General features: G+C 51.1%; 2 protein-coding genes across 2 annotated transcripts in view; one reads left to right on the forward strand and one right to left on the reverse strand.

Annotated features, from left to right (window-relative positions):
• NT5C1A (5'-nucleotidase, cytosolic IA) lies at window positions 1-25,005 on the forward strand. The gene is made up of 6 exons (XM_055586297.1): window positions 1-260; window positions 7,931-8,098; window positions 9,130-9,259; window positions 10,709-10,831; window positions 13,219-13,403; window positions 14,954-25,005. The coding sequence occupies exons 1-6, from the start codon at window positions 135-137 to the stop codon at window positions 15,317-15,319; spliced, it is 1,098 nt and encodes a 365-aa protein (XP_055442272.1). The 5' UTR covers window positions 1-134; the 3' UTR covers window positions 15,320-25,005.
• Window positions 1-25,714, reverse strand: part of PPIE (peptidylprolyl isomerase E) — a 111,793-nt gene that overhangs the window by 77,766 nt on the left and 8,313 nt on the right. The window lies entirely within an intron of this gene.

Genomic DNA, 25,714 nt, shown 5'->3' on the forward strand with positions numbered 1-25,714 from the left:
CGCACGCGCACTCTCCCGCGGCTGCCTGCCCCCTTCTCACGCCCGGGACGCGCCTCCCTCCCTCCCGCAGCCCAGTCCCGCCGGCTCCGCTCTCCGCAGCTGCCTGCTTCGGCCAGGCCGGGTCAGAGCCGAGCATGGAACCCGGGGAGCCCCGGGAGCCCCGCGAGCCCGGGCCGGGAGCAGAGACCGGCGCGGCCCCGCACTGGGAGGAAGCCAAGACTTTCTATGACAACCTCGCGCCCCAGAAGAAACCCAAATCGGTAAGACCAGAGCATGGGTATGGGGCAGGGCAGGGTGAGGGTCACTCTAGGAGGGGTCGTCAGCCCTTCGGAGAGGGACCCGTGGTGCCCCTCCGAGAAGGGACGCAGATCCTCATCACCAGCATATGCCAGGCCGTTGGCACAGGCTCCGTTTTATTTTGAGAGCTCTGGTCGGGTGTTTTTTTTATCTCGGGACTCCGGTTCCACGCCAGGATCCTCCTCCCCCATGCTGTCATCAGGGCCCAGCTCCGAGCCGCGGCCCAGCCGGGGGCACGGGGGCAGCACTTGTTGGCAAAGCCGGTCCGCGGCGCCTGCTGAAGCGCGGGGGCTCAGGTAACCGGACTCTGTAAACCCGGCTCCTTGCTGTGCGCTCCGGTTTCTGCCATCCTGCGCACAGGGCTCCGGCTCGGGGTGCCGGGGTCCCTGGGTTTTAAGAGAAGGGAGCTGCACTGAAATCTGCGCTCTGAGCTTAGGGCTCTGCGTCCCTGGCTCTGGGGTCCCAGCGCTGGACTGTGCCCCAGCTCCGGGCTCTCCTCCCCTCACAGGGTAGCCCTCACTGGCATCAGCGTTTCTGCAACTAGGTGGTCGCCTCAGCACCCAGGACTCACACAGAGGAGGACTCTCGTCTCCCCTTGGTTCCTGGGCCTTGCTCACTCCAACTTCCCCGATCTCAGAGCTTGGGAAGGGGATGGAGGATGGAAGCTAGCTCAGAGCATCCTCCAAAGAGCTCCAAACTGACCGTAAAGCACCCTGCTGCTTCCCTCCAAAGACCCCTCCCATGGGGCCCACCTTGTCAACAGTCATTCCCTGGTGCACCTCCAGTCCTGCTCAGCAGTGCGGATTGAGAGATGAATTAGGCTGAGTCCCTGCCCCAGGAGCTCACAGAGACCCTAGATACGGTGAATGCCCAGGTGAAAACCTTAGCAGTGGGAGCATAAGGCAGTGACCGCCAACTCAGTAAGTCTTGTAGAGGTGGATTGGTTTGAGCTGATCTTAAAGCCTGAGTAGGTGGACCTTCCCGGACAGGGAAACAGGATGAGCAAAAGACACACGGTCGATGTCTTTGAAACTGAGTGAGAAAGTAAAATGCAGGATCTTTAGGAGAGGAGTTGGGAGATGCCAGAGACCCACAGAGGGCCTTGAGTGCCACATTAAAAAGTCCAGATCTTATTCAGTAGGGTTGCTGCTGCTGCTAAGTCCGACTCTGTGCAACCCCATAGACAGCAGCCCACCAGGCTCCCGCGTCCCTGGGATTCTCCAGGCAAGAGCACTGGAGCGGGTTGTCATTTCCTCCTCCAATGCATGAAAGTGAAAATTGAAACTGAAGTCGTTCAGTAGTGCCCGACTCCTAGCGACCCCATGGACTGCAGCCTACTAGGCTCCTCCATCCATGGGATTTTCCAGGCAAGAGTACTGGAGTGGGGTGCCATTGCCTTCTCCAGTGGGGTTAGAGGTCTTAAAATTAGGCTCCATGAAGACCCATGTTTCAGGGTGTCTGCTTACAGATGAAGTCAATTCATTTTCTTTCTTCCTCAAACTATGTTTTACAAAAGTAAAAATACGTGATAAAACTCAGCTCACTCAAATGTGTTGGTGGACATGTTAGCACCTTGGAGACCACCAGTGTGTTACCTTATGCTACAGGTCGATGATCTCTTTTAGCAAACCTCAGAATGAAGTTTTTATGGTGATCTGTTTTAACAGAAGAGTATCGTGAGATTGCTGACAACTGTGGTTGAGTTTCCTGAGGCTTGTAGTTTAAAATAGAACAAAACAAAAAAGCCTTTTTGCCATTCGCAGCCACTTATTGGTATGAATCAGGACTTTCTCAATGCTGTGCAAAACCCAGCAAATTGAAACAAACAAACTGACTAGATGGTGAAGTTTAAATTCTCACTGGCCTCCTGTATTCATTGGTGGACATTAAATATAAATATACCATGAACATCTGAATACATAATACATTTGAATTCATGTGTGTGAAAGTGAAAGTCGCTCAGTCGCGTCTGACTCTTTGGGACCCCATGGACTGCACCATGATATTCTCCAGGCCAGAATACTGGAGTGGGTAGCCTTTCTCTCATCCAGGGGATCTTCCAAACCCAAGTCTCCCACATTGCAGGTGGATTCTTTACCAGCTGAGCCACCAGGGAAGCCCAAGAACACTGGAGTGGGTAGCCTATCCCTTCTCTAGGGGATCTTCCTGACCCAGGAATTGAACCGGGGCGTCCTGCATTGCAGGCAGATTCTTTACCAACTGAGCTATCAGGGAAGCCCTATTGAATTCATGGTATGAATTTATACCAATAAAATATGGTACTATATGGTTTACATATTGGGGCTCTCCCAAAAAGTTTATTTGCATCAATGTCAACCTACTTAAACAAGTATGAAAACCATTATGAGCTACCACAGGATTTTTCAACAAGGGATTAACTTGGTTCGTTTTAGCAAGGTCACTTTGCTAAAGTGAGTCTGTGTTTGTGGATGGCTTGGAGAGGGTGTGCCTGGTAACAGGCAGAGCAGTGAAGAGGCTGGTTCCTGCCTGGGGAGGAAGCTGGACTAATGTTACAGCCTCAGGGATGGAAAGAAGGGGATGGAGACTAGGATGGTGAGTGGAGCTCACCAGTCCATTTCCTCCGGGATCTCAGGCCCCGTCGTCAGTTATGACCTCTCGGTCAGTCCCTGGGCCTTGCTGTTCTCTGGGAGGCAAGAAGACTGGTGGCTTACTGGTCCCTACTCTTTGCTGTGGGAACCCCTCCCCCCACTGGCTATTTTGGGGGCTTTGGGCCTCCTGGGCCCCATGCTGGTCTGGCCTAGACTTATTCTCATCCCCTGGCTCCTGAGTAAAATAGTTAACCCTGAAGGTCTATATGAGGCCCTCACCTCAAGAGGTCAGAGGACTTCCTCAGTCCATACCTATCTTGTTCCCCTCTCCTCCAGCAGTTCTTCTGCCTCTAAGTCCTTCTAGAAACAGCAGTTCATGGCCATGTTCCTATCTTGGGCCCAACAGGCAAAATCCCAGGGCCTCAATGCGAGCTCCTCGGGCAGGCAGGTGGGGCCAGGTTGCCCTGCATGATGCCTCAATCTTGTCCCTGAAGCAGGAGTAACCAGCCGGTCCCCCTACACCACTCCAGTGAAAGACAGAGAGAGCTGGAGGGACCTGGCTTCTTGGAGTCCAGAGCTCCTAAACTGAGACCTTGGTCTGGCGTAGAGGGTCTTTCTGATCCATGGTTCAGTCCGGTGTCTGGACTTCTTCCTGATTTCTGGAGGAACTGCCCCGAGGTACACCTGATGGCATTTGACAGGGTGGCCTCCCTCTGCAGCGAGGTCCAAGGACATCTCTGGGTGCTTGGCTTCTCCCCAGCTCTGAGCAGCCCCTTTCCCCTGTTCTTTCAGCTCTGCCTGGAGCCTGGACAGGCTGTTCCTCTCTCCCAGCTGGGATCTGAATTTTTCACAGCAGCTAAGGCCCTCTAGGCCCTTAGACTCCTCCTCACTTGTACAGAGTCAGAGCAGGCTAAGCAGGAGAGCAGGGTCCCATCCTGGGACTCTCCATTTTGGGGGTAGAGAGTCTTACCCTTTGAAACCTCCATCTGAAGGCATGGTGCCCCTCACCAGTTCCCCCAGATCTGGAAAGGGAGGGCAGGAGGGTAGGGAAGCATCCAGGACAGTGGATGTAGCAGGGGTTGGGGTCTTCCAGGAGTGATTGAGGAGGGGAGTAGAGGTGGGTGGTGCTGCTGTGTGGACAGAGGCCAGAGGCTTAAGATCTTATCCTGGCTCTGCCGTGGCTTTGCTGGATGACCTCAAGTAATACTCTGCCCGTCTCTGGGCCTCTTTCCCCATCTGTCAAAGAAGGAAGTGGAGACTCCTGGGACTGAGGCAGCTGGGATCTTTTTCGTGCAATGGCCAGAGGTGGGATGTGATGGGATCTGTGCAGGTCAGCCGGACACAGCAGTCTGGCAGGGACTGTGGGACAGAAAGTGAGGAGCGAGACCTTGGATGGCTGCCTGGGCTGGAGCGGTGGTTTGGGAACCTGCCTGAAGGGGCTGGGAGGGCAGCTGGCTCTCTGTCCTTGAAGGGGTGATGGGCTGTCCCTGGGGCAGTAAGTCCAGGGGGCGAGGCAAGCTCAGCTCCTGCCTTGAAGGCCAGCAGACCTCCTGGGTTTATGAGAGCAGGTCTCCCCACCCCCCTCGCAACTGTACTCTTACCGTCCCAGGCCATCCCTCTATTACCCCTTTTCTTTAATTTTTACCTTCCTTCCTTGAAGGCTCACAGTGGCTAAGGGGGTTGGGAGGTACCCAGCCCAAGGACACACAGGCACTGCAGGCGGCTGGCGGCTGACAGAGTTACTGGGCTGAGCCCCAGACGATGGTCACCTGTCCTGCCAACACCTTAGACTCGCCCTACTGGCCCCACACACTGTCTTGACTGGGGTAAAAGTCAAATGCAAACTGAGGTCTGCCTCATGAGTCTGGGGACTCTAGTCTTCTGTTCCTACTTTGAGGTTCTAAAGCTTCATTAGCCACTATGGCTACTTAAGTTTAAACTGATTAAAATTATATGCAATTAAAAATTCAGTTCCTCCTTCTCACTGGCTGCATTTCAAGTGGCTCTCTAGCCACATACAGCCACACGGACGGTGCTGGACATTTCCATTTTCACAGAGAGGTCTATTGGACACTGTTCCTCTAGAGGAGGCATGGACCTCTGCCTTGGGGATAGATCATAAGCTCCCTGGGGGCGGGGATCACATCTGTATGGTCCCCCACACAGTGCCTGTCACATGGTCATCACTCTGTTGTGAACTGATTGGGACCCAGGCTTGACTCCAGAGAGAAAAACTGGGATTGACTGCGTGGCTGCCAGGGCTGCTAGGAGCAGGCCACAATGCAAGGTCCATTTATGAGCCTTGCCCCCAACTTGAGTCCCTGCTTCCTCATCTGCCAAATGGGAACCATGGTCCCAAGATTGCTCAAGTCACAGAGATGTGGTGGGACTCTCTAGACAACTGTGAGTCCCTTGGGGACCTGCATTCTCATCCTCCGCAGGGATTATGCAGGGTCCGGCTGCTGCCTGTGGCGGCATTCCCCTCTCCCTATTCCACAGGAGGTGCTGAAGGAGTTCTGAGACCCTCGTGGGCCCCTGAAAGAAGGCCTTCTGGCATCTGGCACCTGCCTACTCTTCTGGGCTCAGCTACACTCTGCCCCCATGCACAGGGCTCTGCTCACCTTTGTGAAGGCACGGCATGTGTTCACAGCTCCTCATGCCTTCCTTCACCCCACTTCTCCTTCAAGGCTCTGCTGAGACGCCACCTCTCCCATAGCAGCTTCCTCTGAACTTTGCTTTCGCCTGGTTCTAGCATTCATTTCAGGCCCTTTTGCACTTCTGTTTACCCATCTTTCTCCCCCACCAGCTTCTGACTCTCAGGGCAGGAGCCGAGTCTCTACCAGGACCATCCTCAGGCAGAGCCCAGGTGCTTGGCACAAAGAAACAATAATAAATGTTTGTCAAATCTGCATCAACTCAAACAGTATTCTCTTAGCGTCTACTATATTTCAAGCAATTTGAACAGTTAAGGGCACTGCAGTGGAGTTTCTGGTTCATGTTAAATTTGTTATGGTAAATACTGTCTTTCATTAAAATAAATTGCTAATAAGTTCAGAGACATTAAATATTTACTGAGCACCTACTATATGCTAAGCACAGTTTGGAGGACTAGAGATACAATACATGAACAAGATAACTCTGGTTCCTGCTCCCTCATAACTTAAGCATGGTTCCTGCTTCTAGAACTCTGCCTAGAAACGGAAATAGTTAAATAAGCAATTGCGCTTCCCTGGTGGCTCCGTGGTAAAGAATCCACCTGCCAATGCAAGAGACTCGGGTTTGGTCCCTGGGGTCAGGAAGAGCCCCTCGAGTAGGAAATGGTAACCCACTCCAGTATTCTTGCCTGGGAAATCCCATGGATGCAGGAGTCTTGTGGATTACAGTCCTTGGGGTCGCAAAAGAGTCAGACACGACCTAAGGACTAAACAACAACAACAAATAAGCAATTATGTATATTAACATTTATGCATATATAGTTGTTGTCAGAGGTTTATTGAAAATATTACAGCAGAGCAGAAAGATTCAAACGGCTCCACATGGTATTTTGAAATTCATCCCAACTGTATGCTGAGTGACCGGCAGATTGGACAGACTACCAAAGTCCAAGAGATTCAGCATTTCCTTAGTGTCAAGCATCTACATCAACGAATTATACTAAAAGGAAAAAATTTACTAAATTTATTAAAATTTTACTAAAAAGGAAATCGGTAGGAAATGTAGCAAGCCCATTACTAGGGATAAGGGACAATTTTGTAAAGATGACATGTAGTTTGAGAGCTTAGGGTTGACTGGATGGGGAGTCAGGGAAAGAGCAAATCAGGCAGAAGAAACATCCAGTGTAAAAGTTCAGAGAAGGTGGGTGGAGATGTGCTCAGACATGAGAAAGGTCAGATAGAGCAAAGCAGGGTAATGAGAAGGTAAGAGAGGAGACAGAGGTAGGAGTCTCATGAAGGTCTTCCTACTCCATCCTCAAGGCTGCTGATCAGAGTGTGAGAAGAATTTGATGACAGTGGGTGCATGTGTGCTAAGTCACTTCACTTGTGTCTGACTCTTTGCGACTCTATGGACTGTAGCCCACCAGGCTCCTCTGTCCATGGGGTTCTCCAGGCAAGAATATTGGAGTGGATTTCCATGCCCTCCTCCAGGGGATCTTCCCAACCCAGGGATTGAACCTGTGTCAGTTATGTCTTCTGCATTGGCAGGCAGGTTCTTTACCACACAGAGGGCACTACTGAAGGGGGTGGGCATGATCAGATCTGAATTTGAGAAAAATCCCCTGACGACAATATGGACCACAAATTGGAGGGAATAAGAGATGGTGATAGCTGGCCCATGGTAGGGAAGACAGGAAGAAGTGGATGGATTCTAGTAGAGTGGATAGGTTTTGGTGACTGATTGAAGGGGAAGGGAGCAGAGGAAGAGGGAAGACTTGAGGTTGACTTCTGGGCTCTGGGCTGGGGGATGAGTGGTTGGTGGTGCGGAGCACTGAGATGAGGAAGAGTGGAATGGGGTGAGGCTTGAGGGTGGACAGATTGCTGTCCTCGGGAACTCAGCCTTGGGCATGATGAGTTTGAGTGTTTGTTAGTCAACTGGGCAGTTAGAAATAACAGTCTGGAGCTCAAGAGAAAGATCTAGGCTGGAGACAGATTTTCTTCTTTAATTGTCATGCTACTGGGCACCATTTCTTCCCAGGGTCATGTAGCTCCCATTTTATAATGGACACCTTCTGAAGACCATCTCGAGCATCAGTCATACTTCGGCTGCTTACACTGTATTCATTTTTCTGTCATGTCAAGCTGGGCAGCTAGACTGCAAATTCCCTGAGGACATGTGCCTCCCACCAGATTGTCCTCCTCCTTGGGGAGCCATCATCTCCCCCCAGTCCCCAGCTGGGTCCTTCACAGAGGGGATCCTGATCTAGGTCTGTCCCTGCCCAAGACTGGACTCCTTAGGGCAGAGGCCAGGCCTGGGCTCTCTCCCTGCCCCAGTTCCCAGTAAGGCTGGTACATGAGACCTGCCTCAGGCAAGTCTGAGGGTCAACCCCTTCTCCTGCATCCCTGCAGCCCAAGCCCCAGAATGCCGTCACCATTGCCGTGTCCTCCCGAGCCCTGTTCCGCATGGACGAGGAGCAGCGGATCTACACGGAGCAGGGCGTGGAGGAATACGTGCGCTACCAGCTGGAACACGAGAACGAGCCCTTCAGTCCTGGACCAGCCTTCCCTTTCGTGAAGGTGAGAGGCAGTCCCACCACTGGCCATACAAAGCCTTCATGGGCATTAGCTAAAAGCCCTCCCATGGGAGTTGGGGTTGGTAGATTACATTTAGGATGGATAAACAAGGTCCTACTATATAACACGGGGAACTATATTCAGTATCCTGTGATAAACCATAACAGAAAAAATATGAAAAAAGAAGTGTATAAAAAAGTATATTCTGCTGCAAATCTTGTTATAATTTCAGACATAGTATTCATCCAAGGAACACTGTTGTTGTTTTAATCTTTATTTATTTGGCTGCACCAGGTCTTAACTGTAGCATGCGAACTCTTACTTGTCACATGTGGGATCTAGTTTCCTGTCCAGGGATCAAATCTGGGCCCCCTGCATTGGGAGCCCAGAGTCTTAGCCACTGGACCACCAGGGAAGTCCCCCCAAAGAACACTGTCTTTTATTACAGATTAACTAGAGAGGAACATAATAATGTAACTGAAAAATACCTTGATCTAATACATTGAACTATTTATATTTTGTATTTACGATTATCTACTGAATTTGCTTTCACTTATTTAAAGAAATCTTAATTACTTCTTATTTTTTAAAAAATAAAAGCACTCCCATAGGGGTTTGAGTAAAGGAAAAGGGTCCCCTATGGGTAGTGCTACCCCACAGGATCATGACTTGGCAAGGGGACAGCCATTGTGGGAAGAAGAGTCCTCCCCATCCCCTGAACGAATACAGCCCCACTTCAGATACCCAGCTTAGTTCGTGGAACCTGAGCTGAATTTTGACTTCCATTCACCCTTTTAGTGAGGTGTCAAAATCTAATAATTTACATTATTGAATGGGCAATAACCAACCCATACAAGGACAGAGATTAGGGGGTGATAGTCCATGTCCACTGATCTGACCTCGAGCCCAGCCCCTGACTTCCCCTCCCCTCCAAGCATTGGATCCCAGCCCACCGCTCATCCCCACCCCTGGCTACTAACACCAGGCATCAGTCCGTGGGGAGTCTGAGCCCTAGGACCCACTTTCCCATCCAGGCTCTGGAGGCTGTGAACAGGCGGCTGCGGGAGCTGTACCCTGAGAGCGAGGACCTCTTCGACATCGTCCTGGTGACCAACAACCACGCTCAAGTGGGTGTCCGTCTCATCAACAGCATCAACCACTATGGTAAGCATGACAGCTTTGGCCATGACATGATCCCTAGAGGACACCCAGGGTTGGCATCACAGCTCTGCAGGCTGCAGGTATGCCCACTGGAATCTTAAGCCCAGCGGGGTTCTGGTAAATAGGCTCTTTCAAAAAACAAAACCACCCCTCCCCAAATTCTGATCATAGCGTTGCCATTTTTAGGGTGTTAATACTCCCATTGTGGCTGATGTCCAGCTATCAATAACTGAACAATCTAACTGGCTCCAAAAGTCCCTGAATGTTTGACATTTGGCCCTTGTAAGCTGGTACAAGCCAGGTCCAGCACATCCTTGCACAGGCCCCACTCCCTTCACGATCCAATTGGGTATTTGCTGCCTCTGTGTCTCAGTTTCTCTTTGCAGTGGGGCTGACAGGTCTTACAGGGCTGTTGGGAGAGGCAGGTGCCGTCGTCAGAGTGAAGGGACCTTGTGTCTTAGTCCAAACTCTTGACTGAAAGTAATGGACCCTCTAGAGCCAGCCTTAGCTCAAGAGAATGATTTCTCACTAGGTTATTGGAGTGCCTCTTGGAACCACAGGGAAGGAAGTAAAACTGAGCCCAAAGGGCCTGAATCCAAGTACTGGTAATCTCTCCAGGGCTCTTTTTCTCTCTGGACCACAAGAGCCCTGATTTCTGCTTCTCTCAGCAAATCCATTCTTATTTTCCTTTGTTGTCTCTTTTTCTCTTTCTCCAAACTGTGTTTCTTTGCTTTTCTTGAATATGGCCCAATTTTACAAGTTTGCAAGTCCTTGTTTTCAGCAATCAAGAGAACCAGTTGGCATTGTTTTAATCCTAATTTCAAACTGTTGGAAGCAGGGGTGATATTAAAAATATTTACCCACTTTGTGACACAAGCTCTGAGGAATCAGGAAGGACACCACCTATGGTACTGAGGCAGGGTCCTGAAGGACCCCTGCTGTGCCCTTCCATGGTGGACCGTCCTGTGTGAGGGGCTGGGGCAATGATGCAGTAACTCCGTGGGTTCAGAGCCGCAGCTGTTGACAGACAAGCAAAGTTTTACAACCTGCACAGACATGGGTACCAGGTGACTATCAGCCTAGGCCGGAAGAGAATCTGACTGGCCCAGCTTGAGGCAGGTGCCTACCCCGATATAATCAACTACGATCAGGAAGGATTGACCGTGAATCACATGGCCGGGGACCTGCCTTTGTAGTACTGTGGTTCCCTGACAAGGGGATGTTACTGTGAGCCAGGCAGCCCCTTCAGAGATGTGGTCATCTCCATTTCGTGGATGAAGGATGGGGGGAGCTCAAAGAGGGGGAACGCTGGCCTAAAATCGTTCAGAGAATCACTCTGCTGCCCCACCACCACTCAGAACCAAGATGGCATCCACTGGACACGGAGGGACCACTCTGAGGTGCTGAGGGTTGACCCAGACATCACCTGGCTCCTCTCTACCTCCTCCCCAGACCTGTTCATCGAGAGGTTCTGCATGACAGGCGGCAACAGCCCCATCTGCTACCTCAAGGCCTATCACACCAACCTCTACCTGTCGGCTGATGCAGAAAAAGTGCAGGAGGCCATTGATGAAGGTGAGTCAAGCTGGAGAAGGAGAGTGTGGGGGATCTGGCAAAGAGGAGTGTGGGGAGCCAGTGTCAGAGATGGGCAGCCTGGTCCTAAAGCTCTGAGCAGGCGCTAGGGGTTGCCATGGTAACTGGAAGGGCAGTACCTCCCTTAATTCCTACGGCCTGTCCTGTAAACCCTGAGAACAAAGTCCCAACTGTTTCACTCATTGCCCATCTAGTTCCCTCTCCCACCTCCTGCCCTACCATGTTAAGGATGCTTTTACTCATCCACATCACCCATCCATCAGTTTCTGTGGGAACCCTCTTTGCAGCCCAGAAAGCTATTCCCTTCTAAAAAAATCCTCCAGATCAGTAGGAGTTCTGATTCCCGTGTGACCATGGGCAGCCTCTGTCCCTCTCTGGGCCAGTGAGGAAGGAGATCAGTACTTTTCCAGCAAAGTGTAGAGCAAAGTGAGTCAGTTATACATATATTCATTCTTTTTTTACATTCTTTTCTCATATACTTGTCACAGAATATTGAATAGAGTTCCTGTGCTATACAGTAGGTTCTTGTTGGTGCTCTGTCTTATATATAGTACCGTGTGTATGTTCATCCCAAGCTTCTGATTTACCTCTGCCACCAATATTTCCCCTTTGGAAATATTGTTTCCAAATAAGTTTGCTTTGCAGCCAACAATGTGTTCACTTACCTCTTCCTCTCTCATACTATCTCCTGCCTAGAAGCCTGGCCTCTCTCCCTGCTGAGGCCTACTCACCTGAGCTGCTTGGGGCTCCAAGAGGCTTTCTTTAAGCCCAAAGCAGAACTCATTTTCCTAGACAGATTCATACCCACTGGTTGGGACCTTGGCACTGTCCTGCCTGAGTCCCTCTGTATGTCTTTATGTTAAGCCCAGGCTGGGGAGCAGGGCATAGTCAGGAGGGAGGCCCTGCTCAAGATCAGATGATTCTGGTTCATCCTGGCTCTAGCACTGGTAAAGCTGAGAAGGAAGCTCGTCTGATGTCCAGGGCCTGAGCTTGCTTATAGCATCCTCAGGCTAAGTGAAGGTGAGGTGAAGCCGGCATTGCTCACTCCTCCCAAAGCTCTGCCTCTGCCCAGGCCTAAGGACCCTAGATCCCCAGAGAGCAGGGCTTACGTGGCCTTTGGAGAGGTAAACAATCAAGGGTGGGCTGAGCACATTGGCCAGGTCTCCAGCCTCCTGAAACTGCTGTCTGTCATCCAGTGAGCTCTAGTCTGGAGCTAGGGTTCGCAACAGGCATACTGGACCCCATGGAGAAGTCCAGAGTCTGTACTGAGTCACATGTCAATAGTGCGGCCTCCCATGGCCAGCCAAGTTACCCCAGGGAAACTTTAAAGACCAGCAGCCCTAAGGAGGGCATGTAGGGGTGGTTTACCTGCCAAGTCGTGTCCTATTCTTGCAACCCCATGGATTGTAGCCTGCCAGGCTCCTCTGTCCATGGGATTTCCAAGCAAGAATATTGGAGTGGGTTGCCATTTGCTTTTCCAAGGGGTCTTCCCGACCCAGGGATCAAACCAAGGTCTCTTGTATTGCAGGCAGATTGTTTACCATACCAGGGAGTAAGACATGCCTGGCTGCAGACTAGGGGCTGCCCACATTGCCCCCACCTCAGACTGAAGCCTGGGATCCCTGGACAGAGCTGAAGCATCCTTAATTTTATCTAGGTCTAGAGAGGGTGAGGGACTTGCAGGAACCAATAGTAAGAGAGTAACTGAGGCCCAGCCAGGTTCAGGAGTCCTTCCTGTAGATCTACATCAGGGGCCTGTGAGGAGCCCCAGGAAGGACAGTGGTGGCCTGGGGGGCCCTGCCTTCTACTCAGGACTGATGTTCAACTGTCCATACCAGTCTGCCCTTGCTAGAGTATCGAAAGGCCCCCATACTGATGGATAAAGATAAATAGCTCCTGCCCTGTGCCTTCCAAGTGCCCTCCTGTTCACTGGGAGCCCCTCCCCCCAGACCTTCCCTCAAAGCAGCAACTAAAGAGGAAACCCTGGCTTAGGCTGGGGTCCTCAGAGCCCTACTCAGAGATAAAGCCACTTTCCATTCTTTTTTTTTTTTTTTTTTTTGGCCTCATTTCATGTAGCATGTGGGATCTTAGTTCCTCAACTGAGGATCAAACCTGCATCCCTTACATTGGAAGCCCAGAGTCTTAACCACTGGACTGATAGGAAACTCCCTCCACTGTCCACTCTTACTGGCCTATTTTGTAATATTTTGAACGTTGGCCCTCCTTTGCTGGGCCCTGAGTCCTGGGCGAGGCAGGTGGGGCAAGGATAGGGTGAGATAGCCCTCTCCTGGCCCCCCAGGCAGCTGAGGTGGGTGTCGGGGTGCCTATTACCCAGACAAGGGGGGACAGTCTTGCCTCTCTCCATGCAGGGATCGCAGCGGCCACCATCTTCAGCCCCAGCAGGGACGTGGCTGTGTCCCAGAGTCAGCTGCGCGTGGCCTTCGACGGGGACGCCGTGCTTTTCTCGGATGAGTCAGAGCGCATCGTGAAGGCCCATGGGCTGGAGAGGTTCTTTGAGCATGAGAAGGCCCACGAGAACAAGCCTTTGGCCCAGGTGCTCCACACACTCCTTGGAACCCCTGGGTGGAGGAAGGAAGCTCCCCAGAACCTGGCCTTGGCTAGAACCTCCAGTCCAGAGCCAAACCCCAAGCTCAGCCCAGAATCCAGCCAGGGCCCCTCCCCAGGCCTCCAGAGCTCCTTTCTCTCACCTTGACCCCTGGCCCCCCTCAGTAAGCTTCTACCTCTTCTCTGAGCCCCCACCGCTCTCATGACATTCCTACCCCCTCTTTGAAGCCCCCATTCTCTCTTGAAGCTGCTCTCTGAAGCCCCTGCCTCTTTGCAGCTCCTTTATGAAGTCTCTGTCCATTTCCTGGAGCCCCTATCCTCCTGCTAAATTCCCATCCCCTCTCTGAAGGCCTCTATCTTCTTTCTGGGTCTCCATCCCTTCTCTGAAGTCCCCATTCCTCGCTGAATGCCTCACCCTCTCTCTCTGAAGCTGCCCTTCCCTCTCTGAGATTCCCCCACCCCTCTGAGCAGGGTCCTGTCCTCTCAAGAAGCCCCCGATTCCCTCACTGGAGGAAAGGAAGAGCCGGACGAGTGTCCCTCCTTGGGGCAAGGAGATCCAGCTGGTGTGGGGTCTGGGGCAGCCCGTCTGCTCTGGGCCAAACCAGCCCTTCTCACTTTCTGTCTTCCATCCATTGGCCAGGGGCTTGGGGATCCTCACTTACCCTCAAACTACTCAGAGTCTCCCTGAGAGCAGAACACGACCTAGAGCTGGTGGAAATCCCCTGGGGTTGGAACTACTGGGATTCTCCAGCCCTTGGGGAGCTCCTGTCTATGCTTTTAACAAGAATCTGGGTGCTCAGTAACCCCAAAGTCCCTCTCTCCAAGAGCTCAGCTGGCTTTAGCTATGACCCCTGAGTGTTCATTTCACTTCCTTTCTTGTTGGTCCTTCCTAAATCCTTGGGAATCCAGAGCAGGACAGTTTTTTGTTTTTTGTTTTTTTACATTAAGTGAGAGGCAGAGCCCCAGAAGACCTCTGCTTTCCCCAGGTCACCCAGCAAGTGAGGGGTCTCCAAGATTAGAAGCATACCTTTCCTGATCCTTTCCCTGATCCTATGAAACTGGAGCATGACACTCTGAGCCACCCATGCGCCCCAGGAGCAGGGTCGATACTGGGCAGTGACATACTGGTCTGTCTGTCCCAGTAGTCTGCAACCAGAATCCATTCTGTTTGAAGGGTGCCCATGCCATAGTTACTAAATATTTTTAATCTCCTCCCTGCTGATGAGCACAAAAGCCACACTTACAGAGCTGTAGGACAGACACCCATATACCTGGTGGGCTGCTATAGTAGCAGGGGCCCAGGTGTGTTTTTTCAGTCACAGCAGTGTGGACACCTAGAATGCGGTGGGTACCTACAATCCAACTGATGCGTGCAGTGGCCCGAGCAGGCAGAGCAGAACTGAGAGATTAATAGGGATCCTGCAAAACACTCCAACCACAAACAGCAAGATCTTAGTGCTGTAGGGAGGAGCCCAGCTGGTGAGGGGGCAAGTGTTTGGGAGATGGGTAAGCTCATAGCGTTTCTTTGCCTTCTTGTAGGGCCCCTTAAAGGGCTTCCTGGAGGCACTGGGGAGACTGCAGAAGAAGTTCTACTCCAAGGGCCTGCGACTGGAGTGTCCGATTCGCACCTATTTGGTGACAGCACGCAGTGCAGCCAGCTCGGGGGCCCGGGCTCTCAAGACCCTGCGCAGCTGGGGCCTGGAGACGGATGAGGCCCTGTTCCTTGCAGGAGCACCCAAGGGCCCCCTTCTGGAGAAGATCCGCCCGCATATCTTCTTTGACGACCAGATGTTCCACGTGGCTGGGGCTCAGGAGATGGGCACGGTGGCTGCGCATGTGCCTTACGGCGTGGCTCAGACATCCCGGCGGACCTCACCTACGAAGCAGGCTGCCCCTGCGCAGTAGCTGAGCCACCAGCGCCACCCGATGGACCTTTCTGGTTCCCCACCTCTCTGCCCTTCTGCATGTCTGCCCTCATCCCTGGGAGTGAGGTACCTGTAGAAAACTGCAGACGGGGCCAGCATCCTCGCCAGCCCTCCTTTTAGGCAAACACTGTGCCATGGTCCTGGCTCAGAAAGTAAGACTGTGCAGAGTAGCTGGGTTTCAGGGGGAAGTTGATGAGACTGAGGGTGGGAGAGTCAGAGCAGCCAGGATGCCTCAAGCGGGGCTGCTGAAACTAGCTCAGTGTAGTACAAAGAGATGGGATCTGGCTTCTAAGCTCTGTCTTGGCAAATTAAGTGTATGACTTTAAGTTCCCTTGCAAGGGACTCTAGGATGAGGTGGCCTGCCCCTGAGGTGCTCTGGTGAACACTCCGTCCTTGCAGGAGCCCCTGCAGCCCCTTCGTCACCATTTCCGGGGAGAACGCTCACTGCTTGATGAGTCAGTTTCCCCATCTTCTAGGTGGTCTTCAAACTCTCCTTTAGCTAAAGAAGCTTGGGTTTTATGAGATTGCCCTCTTTGAATCAAGCATTGTGTGCCGGGGCTGCTCCTGATATATATGGCGCTTTTGTACAAGTTATAGAAGGACGAGGTTTTTGGAATGAATTTTGAAAAGAGAACCATTCCTGTGAACTGACCCAGACCATACTGGGGTACACAGCTTGGTTAGCAGGATATAGGCTGGATTTCAGCACCTGCTGGCTCCTCAGCCCAGAGGGCTTTGTCAAATGGGCAAGATGCACAATCAACCACAGCCACTTCCCTACAGTTTTACACATTTGGGAACCACTGGACTAGATGACCTGTCTGCTTCCTGCGATCCCCTGAGTTATCAAGGGTCAGCAGACAGGTGCAGGAGTTTGTGGAAGGAGTGGAGTGAATTTAACCTGCATGCAAACTCTCCTATGGCCAGCAGGGAGCACTGCCTGATCAATGATTCCTTTGCTTTTGTGTGTTTTTTAGCCAAATTTAATTTGTTCCTCCCTGCCAACTCTCTCATCTCAGCCCTTACTCCCTCAGTGATTGTATCCTGCTCTGCTGCCAAGCAGCCCAGTTGGTGGAGGAAGCAGTGGAGAATTGGTGTTTACCATGGCAATCCAGTCCAGCACTCTTGCCTGGAAAATCCCATGGACGGAGGAGCCCCATAGGCTACAGTCCATGGAGTCACAAAAAGTTGGACATAGGCTACAGTCCATGGGGTCGCAAAGAGTTGGACATGACTGAGCGACTTCACTTTCACCTTTCATTGTGAGCTCAAATGCAGGGAAGAAAGCTCAGTGACTGAAGTGGGACGTCATCCAGGATTAGCCTGAGGGAAGGCCTGCCTGGGGTAATGTAGGAAGTGGGAAGAGGTCTGGTTTGGGCTGTGACTGATTAGTGAGGAAGGAGCTGAAATGTCCACCAGCAAGATTCTCCAGCGATGGGATTCTGAGTGGAGGTGGTGAGCTCTTTGTCTCTAAAGATGCTGTGCAAGGGACTCCAGGATGAGGCGACTGGTGAACTTGAGCCCCTGCAGCACCTCTGTCACCACTTGCAGGGGAGAACTCTCATTGCTTGATGAATCAGCCTCTTCCTTTGCTGACAAGCCTGGCTCTCTCTGGAGAGAAGGTGGGAGCTCCAATGATTAATCCCACAGGAAGACCCAGAGGGATAAGCAGACATCAGTGGTGGGGACTGATTGTCTAGCTCCGCAGGGGGAATCCCAGCTGTGAGCAACCACTTTATGAGGCAAGCCAAAGGTGTTATTGGAGGTGTGTGCAGGGGAGCTGGAATGCTTCTGGGGGCAGGGAAAGGAGTGATGGGCAATGTGGAGCCTGTCCTTTGTCCTTTTGAGGACTCAGCCCAGGGTCCAAATGGCCCAGGTTCTGGGCAGTGTAGGGCACAGTAGCAGAGTCAGACAAATAACCCAGGAAGGAGAACAAAGTGAGAAGACTGAGCTGGCTCTGGAAATGAGCGCCAGTTTGTGTGAGAAGAGTCCTGGGCTCGCTGTCCCTCTCAGTGCTGGAGCAGCCAGGAGTCTGACTGTGGGGAGGAAGGGTAAGGCTGTGCCGTGGGTGGGGAGTGGAAGGGTGCTGAGGCAGCTCTGCTGACGCCTTATCAGGGAATGAGCAAGTGATAAAGGTGTCCTTGCACAAGGTCATTCCCAGCCACAGCCAGGATCCTCCCAGGCCTCCAGTCAGAGGCCCTGGTTGGGAGCTCTTTCCCCTGCAGAAGCTCTTGGCCCAGCCAGAGATACTGCGAGGCCTGAGGACGACCTCGAGGAGATGAAAAGGAAGTGAGGGAAGGAGCTCAGCCCCAGTCACGCTTGCTCTTGGCCGAACCACCCCAAGGCCTTCTGCCTCGCCTCCCTCTGGGGTCAGAATCACCACTTGGATGAGCCTCCGGGGCTCTCAGAGCCAGCCGGTAGCCATAAGAAGCCTGAGAGTCTGGGCACAACCGAGGCTCACTGCTTGGACTAGGCTGAGTGACCAGGGTGGACACGTGCACTCCGAGGGCAGCACCAGATGTCACCTAATTAAGATACACCCCAGGGACTCTGAGACCAAGAGGTCCTGCCTCTAGGGCCTCATGATTACAGGGCTGATTCTTCCAGGGCTCTCGGGAAGCAGGAAGATATGATGTGGAAAGCAGCAAGATAAGGTGCGCTAAAAGCTATCTATTTCACTGGAGCACTGTTAATAGACTTGGACAGCCCTGGGCAATGAGAGACACGAGGGTCCAAATTCTATAATTGAAACCATAAATGAGCATTTCAGGCCTGGAAGAGCTTTCAGTGGCTGCCATAAAAGGCCAGAAGTCCTGGGGGCAGGCTGAGGCAGCTGCCAGACACACCTTCTGATCGTTTCAAGTGGTGAGGAGGTGTGCTGGGGAGAAGATTGTTTATTGTGTCAGCAGGCAAATTAAAAGTGAACCTGAAAGAGGAGAGTGAAAAAAGCTGGCTTAAAACTCAAGATTCAACAAATGAAAATCCAGTCCCATTCCAAAACCGGTGTCCGGTCCCATCACGTTATGGCAAATAAACAGAGAAACAATGGAAACAGTGACAGACTTTATTTTCTTGGGCTCCAAAATCACTGCAGATGGTGACTGCAGCCATGAAATTAAAAGACGTTTGCTCCTTGGAAGAAAAGCTATGACCAACATAGACAGCATATTAAAAAGCAGAGACATTACTTTGCCAACAACGGTCCATCTAGCCAAAGCTATGGTTTTTCCAGTAGTCATGTATGGATGTGAGAGTTGGACCATAAAGAAAGCTGAGCGCCTAAGAATCGATGCTTTTGAACTGTGGTGTTGGAGAAGACTCTTGAGAGTCCCTTGGACTGCAAGGAGATCAAAGCAGTCAATCCTAAAGGAAATCAACCCTGAATATTCATTGGAAGGACTGATACTGAAGCTGAAACCCCAATACTTTGGCCACCTGATGCAAAGAGCTGACTCATTGAAAAAGACCCTGATGCTGGGCAAAATTGAAGGCAGGAGTAGAAGGGGACAAAAGAGGATGAGATGGTTGGATGGCATCACTGACTCGATGGACATGTATTTGAGCAAGTTCTGGGAGTTGGTGATGGACAGGGAAGCCTGGTGTGCTGCAGCCCATAGGGTCGCAAAGAGTCAGACACGACTGAGCAACTGAACTGAATGAACTAAGGCAAATTAAAAAGCCATACAAGCACCAGAGCCCCTGGCCCAGCCAGGGACTGCAGCAATGGAGCAGAGAGGACACAGCTTCTAGCCAAAAGCATGGCACTCCTGCAGAACATGTCCCAGGAAATACTTAACTGCCACTTAGTTAAAACAGAAGCCCTGTTACTACGCACTGAGACTTCCAAGGTCACTGCAAAACAGTCCTCTCCGCTTTCTGAGAACCCAGTCAGAGCGATGGGGATGTAGCAGAAGATGCCAAAGGAAATTGAAATCAGAAAGAAGTCTAAATCCAAGGTGGATTCAGCATTATAATGATATTCAACTGGTGTGCACCAGTCCAGCCAAACTGGTGCTTATAATACTGAAATGCCTCCATAACAGTTATAAATAGCATTGTCCTGAGCTCCTGAGTGCCCCCTCCCTGTTGCCCTGGCCTCTCTATCTTCTCACGTTTCAGCAAAAAGGGGCTGTGGGAGCCTGTGCCAGCATGATGGATGGCCGGTGTCCACTCTGGTGGTCTCCCGGCTCTGCTGGCTTAGAGAGGTAAAGTGAGTTGTCCAAAGTCACACAGCTGGGAAATGGCAGCAGGAAAACTCGAGCTCATGTCTGTCTGATGCTGAGAATCAGGCTCTTAACTCTTCTGCCAAATGGCCCATCCACGTGCATAGATGTGACGCTTCTTAACACTGGACAGTCTGTTGAACATATTGACTCCCTGCCTGGCAAAATGCCACAATAGACTTGAGTGGGTACATCTTTGTTGCAGCTTCCTAAACAGTGAAGAAGAATTTAAGCTAGAATCAAACATTTGCACTTTCTGAAGCACCTCCAGACACCCCCATGTTCTGTGGAACTCCATATGTTTGGGCTGATGCTGGGTTTGGCAAACTGTGGCAACTTGGGCCAAATCTAGCCCACCCGTTTTTCTTTGTAATGATTTTCTTTCTGTCTGGCTGCACAGGGTCTTGGCTGCTGCGTGGGCTTTTCTCTAGTTGCGGCAAGCAGGGGCTACTTTTTAGTTGTGGTGTGAGGACTTCTCCTTGTGGTGGCTTCTCTTGTTGCGGAGCAGAGGCTCCAGGGTGCATGCAGGCTTCAGTAGCTGCAGCACATGGGCTTAGCAGTTGCAGCTCCAGGCTCTAGGGGGGCCTTTGGCAAGTGCCTCAACTTTCCTGGGATTATTTTCTCCCCTCAGTCGCGTCTGACTCTTTTTTGTCACCCTATGGACTGTAACTCGCTAAGATCCTCTGTCCATGAGATTTCCCAGGCAAGAACAGTGGAGTGGATTGCCATTTCTTTCTCCACCTACCACCTATTTTTGTAAAGAAATTTTATTGGAATATAGCCATGCCCATTTGTTTACATATGTCTTCAGCATTTGAACTATAGCAAGAGAGTTGAATTGCTTCAACAGAAATCGAGGAGCTGAAAATTTTCCTCTGGATCTTTGTGGGAAGAGTTTGCTGACCCCTGGGTTAAGGCAAACATCCCCGGCCTACTCCTCAATGGGAGAGACCAGCTTACATCCACCTAAGCATTCGGAGGTAGAGGCTGGCTAGGTTGCAGAGGGGGTCAGCAGGAGTGGATTCTGTGCCCATCTGCAGGCATCATCAGGGGTTGTAGGCATTGGGAATCTTGATGCTAAACACAGTAGGCCCTTAGCATCCGAGGACTGAAGATTTCAAGGTCTGTTTTCAAGTGCCATGGCACATAGTAATTTGGAATTTCGATGCACACGTATGACTTGAGTGCTGGGTGTGGGGCAGGCAACAGGACCCCTGGCTAAAGCTGAGCCCAGCTGGCTAGCTAGTATCTGCTCAGCTCAGCCGTGTGGTTCTCAGCTCATGAGTGCCCCTGAGGAGTTTCTTGAGAAGTGATAAGTGCTGGTAGATACATGGGCCTTAGGTAAATATTAGTTTGGGATAAAGTGAAGTGCCCCCTGTTGACTTAAGGACCTCGATCTAACGAGTCATCCACATGCTGTCTGTGGAAGCAAGAAGTAGCTCTTCACAAAGAAGATTCCAGGGAGAATTTCAGCTGGCTCAGAAGTTACTGATCAAGTAAGATAACACTCGGGTGAAAGCTGGAATGTCAGTTTTCTTGTGGTTGTGAGAGAGTCACAGACATACACACCCTCATGCTGGAATTGTGGGTCAGGGGAAATCTGGAGATTTAGGGAATGGCAAGTGTAGAAGTGGTGCTTACTGCCATGATTGCTGGTGCTGTTCCACAGTAGAAGGATACCCTTCAGTGCTAAGCGCAGACCTGGCTTCAGAAGCCTTCTCAACCCAGCATTCTAGGCAGCCACCACTGGTGAGCTGGAGTTGACACGAAAGATGAAAAACCTGTTTTGCCATCCCTGTTGGTGGTGGATATTGCTCTCCAGGGTGGTGTGCAAGGCCCTGAATGTTCGTTCTCTGATGCTCTGCTGCAGCTCTGAGGATGCCAGGGTCTCACCTGGCTAGGTGAGAGGAGGGAGGGGGACGACGGAGAATGGCATCCTGGGTTGGCGGCTTCCTTAGAAGGGGTGCCTGAGGACTTCCCTGGTGGTCCAGTGGTTAAGAATCTGCCTGCCAATGAAGGGGACACAGTTTCGATCCTTGGTCTGGAAAGATTCCACATGCTGTGGGTCACCTAGGCTCATGTGCCGGAACTGTTGAGCCTGTGCTCTAAAGCCTGCGGGCTGCAGCTGCTGAGCTTGCACGCCCTAGAGCCTGTGCTCTGCGACAAGAGAAGCCACCGCGATAAGAAGCCGGCGCATCACGACTAAGTATCCCCCACTCTCCACAACTAGAGAAGACCTGGTGCGGCCCAAATTGAAATAAAATAATTTTTAAAAAATAAAAGAAGAGGTGCCTGAGAAGCAGTGTCTCAGGTTTCCCTGTCTTCAAGCAAAGTACAAATGCCCCTCCTACCAGTAGGGGGCACTGCAGGCCAACACTCTGCTGCTGGCCGCAGTTTCTGGTTTTCTTCGCTGATAACTTTTCTCTTCCATGTTACTTGGTGCTGTGCTGGACTCCTGCAAGTAGCTCAGTCAAAAAGGACTTTGGGTGCTTTGAAGATGTTCATTAAACATACCTTTGTGATGAGCTGCTCTTACTAACAACCACTGTGATGGTGTATATGGACACACTTATATGAATATGTGCAACAGGAAAAAAACCACACATGCATGCTTTTTGTACATGTTGTGGTTTTGTGGGTTTGTATAATGTTTTGTGGGTGTGTATAATGGGGCAGATAACTCTGCTAATGACTGAATATGTGTGTGTGTGTGTGTGTGTGTGTGTGTGTGTGTGTACAGGATGGTTATCTCTGTTAACCAAGGGGTCCTGGGTATACTGATGGCCAGCCCTGCTTCCTGGAACTAGTCCTGGCTCTTCCTGTCATCTCATGGGCCTTTGCACATGTGCAGTGTGGGGCCAGGCCCCTTATCTATTTCTCCAGCTTCTATCCTCTGGCAAACAAGGTTTTGGCTCCTCACCCTCTGCCTCCCACCCTTCATCCCTGCAGCCTTAAAGACAAAGCGGTAGAATCACTTCTGAATGCACCTGCCTCACCATCTACATTTATTTCTTGCCTTCTCTTGACAGTCCCGAGGCCAACATGTACAGTCGGGCAGATTGTGTACTGCACAAATGCAGATGAGCCATTTACACTGTGAGTGATACCTCCTAGGCATTTATAAAAGCTGCTAACAGTACCCAGCTTCCCTGGTCATCTCATGGCCATAGCTAGGAAAGCTGCTTTCTTCCCTGCCCTCCTGGTCCAGCCTGGCCTAGACTGGGACTGTCCTCCACTTGGGTGTTCTGGACTGATCCAGAAGGGACTTACCCTTGGCCTTGATCAGGAAGTATCTGATGGGTCATCCCCCAAGAGGGCTTTGGATTCCGTTTATGAAATTGAAATATGGCTGGCAACTTTCGGTCACAAACCAAAACTCTGCAGACAGGAACCCTGAGTTCCACACTCCTGGCCTGCAGGTGAATACATCTTCATGAGCCAACTGTTAAAATGGGTCTGCTCTGGAATTAGGGTAGAAGCCTCAAGGCTGGGCATGTAGCTGCATCAGATAGAAAATGATGAGGTCACTATAGACTGGACGTCTGGGCCAGGCCACAGACTCTGATGCCTCCAAGGCCAGGCAGGAGACATGAATGAGCAAGAGGATTAGGCAAGGACTGTAGCAAAATGGGGAACACAGATACTGTCATCTGACATGGTTGCTGCTGTGTGGGAATGTGGGCTGCTGTTGCCAAATATTCCTCCCCATTTTCCAAGAGAAGCTAGAAATTTGGACTTTTAAATGTTGGCTGCTATTATGGATTTAGAAAACACTGTGCGTGCCAAATAAAACACATCTTACAGGCCAAATCCGGCCTCTGAGTTTCCAGTTTGCACCCTCTGACCCAGGCTTGGTGAATTGGGTTTTTCAGAAACGAGTAATTAACAGTATGAAGATATAATACTCAGACTCACAGAGCTTTGGATCCTAAGAGACCCTGGAGATAACCCGGTTCATACCTTTTTGTGTTTTAAACTGTGTACTTATAAACTCCTTTATTAACAGTACACATGTCTCTGGGCTTCCCAGGTGGCGCTAGTGGAAAGGAACCCACCTGCCTAATGCAGGAGACTTAAAAGATAGGTTTGATTCTGGGTCAGGAAGATCCCGTGGAGGAGGGCATGGCAAACCACTCCACTATTCTTGCTTGGAGAATCCCATGGACGGAGGAACCTGGCAGGCTCCACTCCATAGGGTCACACAGAGTCGGACACAACTGAAGCAACTTAGCTTGTGCACACACGTATCCTTACGTTCTACTGGAAGTGTTAGTTGTCCAGTCGTGTCCAACTCTGTGACCCTGTGGACTGTAGCCTGCTCGGCTCCTCTGTCCATGGAATTTACCAGGCAAGCATACTGGAATGGGTTGCTATTTCCTACTCCAGGGGATCTTCCCCACACAAGGATCAAACCCAGGTCTCCTGCATTGCAGGCAAGTTCTTTACCATTCAACCCACTAGGGAAGCCCATATCCTTAAGTTCTAATTTCTACTTACAAACATCTTGGTACCCCCAATTTAGAAGAAGATTTAAAATGAAACCTCTACACACAGTGGGCTTGTGTCTACCTGTCAGAAGCCCTATTTTATACCATTTGTTTTATGGTAGGTCTACTTCAGTCTTTTGCAAACATGGGCTGCCCTGGCCTTCCTTATAACCTAGCTTCTCTCGGTTACTTCCCGTGGTAGACCAGTAAGTGCCTCCTTAAACAGGTGGAACCTGTGTTTCTTCATCTGTGGGACTTCCCTGGCCTGGGGGTGGGACCGCTCCCACTTTTCTCAGCATGACCCCTCCGTGGTCTGCCCTCAGCCCCCCGCAGGCCCCAGCCCTGTCTGGCTCTGTAGCATTTACCCAGTCACGCAAGAAAGGGTGCTATGTGCTTGCTGACGTGGGTTCCTCTCACTGCTCATGCTTGTCCTACTCCTAGTGTTACAATCTGGCCTTCTGCTTCTTAAAAGCCATTCAAATAAATAGAGGACTTTTAAAATAAACTTACATTGCCTTCTTGTCGCCCCCTCACAATTGTACTCACCAGCTGTCTCAGGGTCTCTTCAAGGAATGCCAGTAGAGGGACTCCCCTGGTGATCCAGTGGTAAAGAATCTGCCTTCCAATGTAGGGGACGCAGGTTCGATCCCTGATCAGGAACTAAGATTCCACATGCTGTTCGGAGCAATGAAGCCCACACACCACAGCTAGAGAGCCTGCGCTCTGCAAGGAAGACCCAGTGCAGCCAACGTTTTTAAAAGATTAAACAAAGAAATGCCAGTGAGGACCCATGGAGTGAGCAGGCCTGGTATCTGTCCCATCCTTGAGTATCAGTCCCTTTCCATGGTCTCTCCCCATCCACTTGAATGCCAACTTGAGGGGAGATGGTGTGAGCCCATGAGAAGGCCAGCTTCCTCCAGAAGTGCTCTCGGCGTGGACTCAGTATCCCCATCTGAAACTACGAGGGGGCGGGGAGGGGGATGGAGTGGGAGGAAGAAGAGGAGCTAAGAGAGCATGTGAGCTGCAGAAGGAAGGGAGGGACTCAGATTCCAGCCTCGGCCCCCAAGTCATCTGTCCTCCAGCACCTCCGCCCCCGCCCACAGCCCACCCAACCTAGGGTACCTCTCTTCTGTTCCATCCACCACCTTCATTTCTCCTGCACTGTCCTTTACCTCTGTCAGTTGAGGCCCTGTCCAGGCTCATCTCAAATACAACTTTCTCAGCTAGGCTCCCTCAAAACTCTGTGTATCGAGGGACAGATCACTTCCTCCCTTGAGCAGTATTTAGGTCCACGCTTCTTTCCCCCATAGCCCAACAGGGCATCTTCAGCTTCGGTTTTGGTGTCCTCCAGCCTGAGTAGCTGTCAATCAACATGCCCATCATCGAATGGCTGAACTCAGGGCTGATGGGACTGAGCCAGCTGTTTGCAGCCGAGGTTGTTTCTGAACTGGTTGTAAAGTATTTTAATTATCTCTTCTCAAAAGGAAACCAAAGGCATGAGAATCTTATGGTGGATTAGTTTATCTGTTGCTATGTAACAAATTACCCCAGTACTTAGCTGCTTAACACAACAAACATTTGTTATCTCACAGTCTCCATGCCGCAGGAATTCAGCAGCAGCTCAGCTGCGTGGTTCTTGCTCAGTGTCTCGTGGGGTTGTTACTG

The sequence above is a fragment of the Bubalus kerabau genome, chromosome 6 (assembly GCF_029407905.1).
Source record: "Bubalus kerabau isolate K-KA32 ecotype Philippines breed swamp buffalo chromosome 6, PCC_UOA_SB_1v2, whole genome shotgun sequence".
In the NCBI taxonomy this organism is placed as follows: domain Eukaryota; kingdom Metazoa; phylum Chordata; class Mammalia; order Artiodactyla; family Bovidae; genus Bubalus; species Bubalus kerabau.

What these genes read in the sequence shown, in the direction of transcription:
- NT5C1A (XM_055586297.1), top strand. Translation starts at nt 135, where the DNA reads ATGGAACCCGGGGAGCCCCGGGAGCCCCGCGAGCCCGGGCCGGGAGCA. An exon ending in CAGCCTTCCCTTTCGTGAAG is followed by an intron (nt 8,099 to 9,129) that starts GTGAGAGGCAGT and finishes TTTCCCATCCAG; the next exon opens with GCTCTGGAGGCTGTGAACAG. An exon ending in AGAACAAGCCTTTGGCCCAG is followed by an intron (nt 13,404 to 14,953) that starts GTGCTCCACACA and finishes GCCTTCTTGTAG; the next exon opens with GGCCCCTTAAAGGGCTTCCT.